This window comes from Periophthalmus magnuspinnatus, chromosome 21 (genome assembly GCF_009829125.3).
Source record: "Periophthalmus magnuspinnatus isolate fPerMag1 chromosome 21, fPerMag1.2.pri, whole genome shotgun sequence".
Lineage (NCBI taxonomy): Eukaryota > Metazoa > Chordata > Actinopteri > Gobiiformes > Gobiidae > Periophthalmus > Periophthalmus magnuspinnatus.
Window position 1 is genome coordinate 5871387 of NC_047146.1, and position 6813 is coordinate 5878199.

General features: G+C 43.3%; 1 protein-coding gene across 1 annotated transcript; it reads right to left on the minus strand.

The window, feature by feature from the left end:
* On the minus strand, window positions 1–6083 carry rgcc (regulator of cell cycle). The gene is made up of 5 exons (XM_033986709.2): window positions 5949–6083; window positions 5654–5827; window positions 2106–2213; window positions 1951–2013; window positions 1–603 (listed from the first exon to the last, which is right to left on the minus strand). Exons 1-5 carry the CDS (start codon window positions 5974–5976, stop codon window positions 596–598), a joined length of 381 nt encoding a protein of 126 aa, XP_033842600.1. The 5' UTR covers window positions 5977–6083; the 3' UTR covers window positions 1–595.
* Window positions 6084–6813: the final 730 nt, after the last annotated feature.

The window sequence follows — 6813 nt, forward strand, 5'->3', positions numbered from 1 at the left end:
AATGACAGAACATCTTTATGTCATAATAACTCCGGTGACATGATCTCTATTAAATACATTTGATTCCAGTTATTTCCAGAGGAGTTTTAGCTCAGGCCATTTAAACATAAACTTAAAGACTTCTGTTAATGCCAAAGCAAATAGAATCTGAGACAATTATTATTTACACAAGATACAAAAATATATTTCACAAAAAGACAATTTACAAATGTGTAGCACTATAAAATTACAATATAATTCTAATATAAAAGCCATATTAAATACTCTTCCAGGTCAAGTTTTGGATGAGGAAGTGTTTGTCTAACAGTAAACGATCCAGTGACTCTGTTATTAAGTCCAAGTCTTTTCCAGTCGAGGGCGTCCAAACCCTCACACATCGTCCACGTCGCTAATTTGGAGCTTCTTCTGCGCTCTCTCCTCAGGTGGTCCGACACGCGCAGAGGACGACGTTTAGGAAAATACCAGCGGAACTCCTCTCGCAGTCCCTGTCCCGCTGGCAGTCGCCGTGGCATCCAGCTGTTTCCTGTTGGGCGGGTTCCAGATGTGTGCGTTAGCCTGGGTACAGACACTTCCCCCTCCCTCGCGGCTCACGGGGTCACATGCCTAAAAAAAGGACGGGGACAGACAGTGCTGGTTAGAGCGGGACTCCTTGTCTCCTGGGTTGCTGGTTCTATTCTCAGAAAGGCCTGGCTCCAGTGAAGGGGGGGACATCGTAAACACTGGTGGCCCTAATAAATGGGCCTTTTTCTACGGGACGGGCCTGGCCGACTGCCCGCCGCACTGGCTCATTCACCGTCTGGGGTTTTACACAGGACGGGACTGAAAGAACACCGAGCGGATGGAGGAAAAAAACACAACACGGCAGGCGGCGGAGGAGGAGGAAGACGTTTGAACTCTCACTTTTGATATTTACAGTTTGTTACATGCCTCCCTCTGGGCTTTAGTCGTATCAGATGTGGAATAAAGGGCCAAACCAGATACAAAACAGACTGTATACAGAAGTGGACTCAATCAAACCTGTTGCTAACGCTATGGAGAGTGACCTCAGGGAAAGAAGGTGCCTGATTTGTCTGTTATTAATGTTCATATCTTGATTTACGGACAAAATATCAAAATAAAAACCCCAGGATCATGTAGAGCGGGTTAATACGAACTTTTTAAGACCAAAACGACGAGTCTGACAGCAGCAGTTACAGAGAGAAAGGACACAGTTTTTCAATAGAAAGTGAATTGGAGCCAAAGTCTATCTGGAACGCGGCGGCCAGCAGGTTAGCTACGTCCATTTATATATACTGTCTATGTTTTGGACCTGTCATGTGTAGCAGTTCTCTGTTGAGTTCTGTTAGAATAGACTGAAGATCAGAACTTCTTGGATGAAAACGCTCAAAGCAGATGTTTACGTTAGCGTAGCATGTTAGCACTGGGGAGCAGAGGTGAAAGAGAGGACGAGCTGCTTCATAAGTTTTGATAATTTTCTTATTTTGATTTAAGTTGGTCGGGTAAAACATGTTGTAAATATAAATTATAGTTTTACACCAAACACGAAGCCGTTTTGGGAGGAAAAGCTGAAAAATATGTTGAAAACTGCGGGAAGTAGAGCGTCCCACGTTGATGACATCACACTGGGAGAATTCTGTCCAAAACTTCAGCACAATTTACACAAAAGAAACACATTTTTTTCCCCCTGATACTTTAAACATCATCTCAACAAAATAAAGCTGTTTTCTTTTTATTTATTTATTTAATATTTGTCGAGTTTTTGGTTGCCAGGTGACAGTTATGGACTTCCCCAGTGTGATGTCATCATTTTGAACCAGGAAGTAACATTTAAAAGCTAAAAAAAAATGGCCAAACCGTGAAAAATCATGCGTAAAATCTAAAATATAATGATCTTAAGTGTTTTTCCATGAATGAAAACTGTAGTCGGCGTATTAAAAAACTCCCACTCACTTTCTAATGTTTTGTCCAGGTCAGCGATGAAGTCCTCCAGCTCCTTCGTGTCCCCGAGTTTAGCTACAGAAGAAGAAGAAAATCACATCAATTATCACGTGAAGAAGAGAGCGGGCGTGTTGTTCTTTTGAGAGTGTTTTTTTTTTGCGGCTTACGTTTTGGCGACATGAGAGTGGGGGAGGTGGGGTTGGAGGGGAGCCCCGTGGGGGAGTTGAGCCGCTCGTCGCTGAAGCTGAAGCTGTTTCTGTTGAGGGACTCCGCACCTGACGCACAGAAAAAAAAACACAAACGCATTACAGCTCGTGTGCGTTTCCCTCCGTCTGTGCGAGAGAGGAGCTTAAGTGTATAATTTAAAGCATTCTCCTGTAATGACAGCCCTCCACTTTCTCGGTGTCAGGCGTGCGGTCGTAGTAGACGCGGCGTTGGACACACACGAGCGCTGCTGTCGGAGCTTTGGGGGACGAGACGTCGTGGTGCTGTTTGGAGCAGAGTCTACACTTTGCATTCGGACTAAATTCAGAAGTAAACATCTCATAATAGTTCATAAATAGAACCGAAACTGAAAAATATGGCTCTTAGCAACGCTGTCAATCAAACCTGTTGCTAACGCTAACAAGGGCAACCTCGATTTGTCTGTTATTAATGCTTATATTTCGATTTACAGACGCAAAAGTGAAAGAAAAACACCAGGATCATAGAGTAGAGTGGGTTTTTCAATGTAAAGTGAATTGGAGACAGAGTCGATGGAGCCGGAAGCGCGCCCATGATCACTTCCTGTTTGGAACGAAGCGGCTAGCAGGTTAGCTACGTCCATTTATATACACAGTCCTTGAGTTGCACATATAAATTGATGTTATAAGAATATTTACTGGTTGTACTCGGCCCAGAAAGTCTCATAATATTTGAACTTTTATTTGCACAAAGTTGTTCTGTCGTTACTTGAGCGATATATAACTGCTACATAACACATTTGGATCAGTTCTGTCTTACTTTATTTTTGTGTAAAGGAAGTAGATGCTGTTTTCAGTCTCTGCTCTGGTATCAGTTGGTACAGTATTGGGTACGGGCAGATATTTAAAGCTATAGTACTGAAAAAGTTGGCTCGGTGCATCACTCGTGACAGTGGTATGACAGAATGGTAGAAAGGAAGTACTTTGCGTCGTGTTACTCTAGTCAGCGCTTCTTTTTCCTTCTTAAACGTCAGCAACATTCTAGTCTTTAAACGCATAAACGTCCAGATACAAGCTTCAAAAGTCAAACTAAAATAATTTCAAAATTTTACATGTGAACCATAGACTGTATATATAAATGGACTTAGCTAACCTGCTAGCCGCTGCGTTCCAAACAGGAAGTGATCACAGGCGCACTTCCAGCTCCATCAACTCTGGCTCCTATTCACTTTCTATAGAAAAACTGTGACCCCTTTTTCTGTAACTGCTGCTGTCAGACTCGTCATTTTGGTCTTAAATGTTCGTATTAACCCTCTACATGATCCTCGGGTTTTTATTTCACTATTGTGTCTGTAAATCAAGATATAAACATTAAAAACGACAAATCTAGCGCCTTCTTTCCCAGACGTTGCTCCTGCTAGCGCTAGCAACAGGTTTGATTCCCTGCTGAACCAGTAGCGTGGACGAGAAGGGGCGTTATCTTCCACAGGCCTCGCTCCGGATTGGCTCTTTGGTTGCTACGATACTCGCGGTCGGAATTCCAAATATGTCTTGTACGTTCTTGTCTGTAAATCCTGTCAGTCACCTGCGTTTTGACTCGTGGATGGATCATTTTGGACAAGCACTTAGTCTCCCCCCGTCCTCCTGACTCCTCCTCTTCAACACGACTAACGCGACTAACTGTCCGAGCATCCATCACAGAGGAGCACAATAGCGTCACCGCGTGGGACAGTCCCCCCGGTCAGAGGACTGCCATGGAGAAGACACGGCCCTCGCAGGCATCTGGTCCCAACGGCAAATCAACCACTTGTTAGCGCCATTAATGCCAATTCCAACTCAGACCCTGGGGTTTGGAGGCCGTATAGTGGACAAACCCCCTGCTGTGCGCTGGTGGTAAAGTTTTAAAATGCATAACTTCTAAACATCTCCAGGATCGACTCAAAGTTATTACGTAACTTCAAAGTGGTGTCTGGAGCTAAAAAAAGGGGCTGACATGGTATTTGCATTAGGCTATGTGTTTTAATTCCTTTGCGGTAAGTCTAAATCCTAGTTGAGTGCTTTTCCTTGGTGTTCTTTTGCTTTTTTTCCACGCTGCCTTTCAAAAAAAAAACTGCTAAAACAAGTTCCACACATTTCCTCCTTTGCAAACTTACAAATAAGATAAGATAAGACGGGATTTTGCGTAGAGCGTTTAAGTCCTGGAGGCCAAAGTTCTAACTAAAATACCACACAGCGTAAAAAACAGAAAAGTGTTTTCTGCCACATCGATTCGTGCAAGTCCCCACAACTCCAAATTTCAGATGTTACAAAACGCAATCGCGCAACCGACACCTCCAGGTAAGAATAGAATTGGCATGTGATTGGACGGGACCGCACTAAAAAGTCTATAGGCTCGTATGCGCCTGATCTCCGTTCTGGAGGCTGTCAGAGTTTACTGCGGTAACCTGACACTGGGATGGGTTCGTATGGCGACGCTTGGTATTCAGGCACTAAAATGAACGGGATATTTCATGCGTGTAGGCTACTGTTGAGTAAAAAAAATGAGTATATACCTGCAAAAGTATTCATTTTTTCATTTTGTCTTTTGGTTTTAATGTCAACACGTCAACGTTAATGTTCTGATGTAACTTCTGATCACAATGTTGAGAAATATGACCAAAAAAATAAATCAATTATAAAACACAGTAAAGAAAGATGATGTAGTCTAGTTTTTGCGCGCTTTCCACACACTGCTGCTGCTGGCCAGGGCCGGTCCAGCCTATAAGCAGACTGAGTCGCTGTTTAGGGCCCTGAGGACAGCAGGAGGTCCCCAAGAGCCATACATTTAGATTGAAAATAATATATATGTGCAGTTGAATTAGAAACTGGACTCGTGTGTTCATAACAGCCTAAATATCCTTTCAAACAATTACATTTTTTTAATCTATAGTAGCAAAATATCTGCTGCTGCCTGCATTTTTTTTTTTGAGCCAGGTGGCCTACACACTTGGCTCAGTTACACAAGTTTTGTCAAGAGGAATGGGCCAAAATTCCTGCCAACTATTGTGAGAAGTGTGTGGAACTAAATCGAAAACATTGGACCAAAGTCACGCAATTTAAAGGCACCAAATACTGGAAGGGTTTTCTGCGCCACAGAACTGTCCCATATCTGCGTCCATCTTCAACAGTTTGGACATGGACACGTTTTGACTGGACAGATGAATCACTAACATGCAAATATTATACTGTAAAGTTAAATTAGAGGATGATTTTAAATTTCACGATTGCTGTAATGTATGTAAACTTGTGACTTTGAAGAAAATCATGAAAAACTGGCTAAAAATTCTGGCTTTTGGCAAATAGAAATAATTTTGTTAATCCTGGGGGCCCCTGAGACAGATTCACCTTCGGCCCCCCTGAAAGCTGGATCCGGCCCTGCTGCTGTCCACGCGCTCTGAGGCACGTTCGCGGTCTTTCCCTCTCCAAACAGTAAAACCCATCCCGTCTGTCACGTTTGGTAAACACAAATTGAGCGTGTTGTTTCTGTTTCTTACTCTCAGAGTCGCTGATGCCGCTGTCGCTGACGCTCGCGCTGCTCCGTCTCTTCATGGTTTTCAGGTGCTCGTCGTACCTGAAGTGACGTTTCTCAATTGGCGACGTAAAGTCTTCAATGACAGCGTCAAACTCCCCGAGAACATCGTCAAGATCTTCCTCACTCACAAATTTAGCTGCAAAACAAAACAAAATCACACGTTTTTGCCTTTTTTCCCCAACGTGACTCGTGCGTAAAGTCGTGCGTAAAGTTGTTATCCAATGCGTAATGACATTATATTATGAATCCATGCTTACCTTGGGTTTTAAGCTTTGGAGACTTCATGTTTCCAGTGTTTTGTTTTAACCAATGCAGCGCAATCTTTCCTTTCTGAATAGTCCAAACCGTGTTCTTTCAGCGCACGAGACTCATTCAAGACTCGGACTGACCCTCCTCCGGCTCCTGGCGCTTTTTAACGACCCTTGGCGCAGCGGGGGCGGTGACGGGCGCGGGGGAGAGGACAGAGGGGGGAGTGTCCGGTTGGAGTTACACTGCGCTGACGTCGCCCCCTCTTTAAAAAGTCTGTTTGTAAACAACTCGTGTGTCCCTCGCCAGACGCGTAACGCACGGGTATTTTAATGTACTGCATCACTGGGCAGATCATGACAGAAGCGGGACATAGACTCACGGACAGCGGGAAGTCACTACAGCTGTGTACGCACCAGTTTTACCTGCTTTGCGCGGGAGGAAGCCAGAGAATTTGAGCTCTTACAGTTAAGTTAATGCGCACAGGGGGCCTCGCTCTCTGCACCACGTGGACCCATACCTGAAATACTCCCTGAAATATATTCTATTTATGCAATGACTGAGCAAATGTTAAATATTAAACCAATGAAAACATCAGAAGTACAAAGCCAGATGAAGTCACCCTTTGTTCCAAGTGCTTTCCCCCTTCACAAATGGAAACATTCTATTATAAAAGTCATAAAAGTCTAAGAAATGTTGGAACAAAACACAGTAAAAGTAGAAAAGTACTGTATTTAAGTGCTTTTTTCTTTTACTTCACTACATTTTTAAACAGGACTGAAAAGTAAAAGTATGTTTTTACTATTGTCTGAGACCTGCTGAAAAGGCTGAGGGTTTATTTTTAACACGTTCATAATTTGATCAAACTAAAATATA

What these genes read in the sequence shown, in the direction of transcription:
- rgcc (XM_033986709.2), bottom strand. Translation starts at nt 5,976, where the DNA reads ATGAAGTCTCCAAAGCTTAAAACCCAAG. An exon ending in TCCAAAGCTTAAAACCCAAG is followed by an intron (nt 5,828 to 5,948) that starts GTAAGCATGGAT and finishes TTTGTTTTGCAG; the next exon opens with CTAAATTTGTGAGTGAGGAA. An exon ending in CACTCTCATGTCGCCAAAAC is followed by an intron (nt 2,014 to 2,105) that starts GTAAGCCGCAAA and finishes CTTCTTCTGTAG; the next exon opens with CTAAACTCGGGGACACGAAG.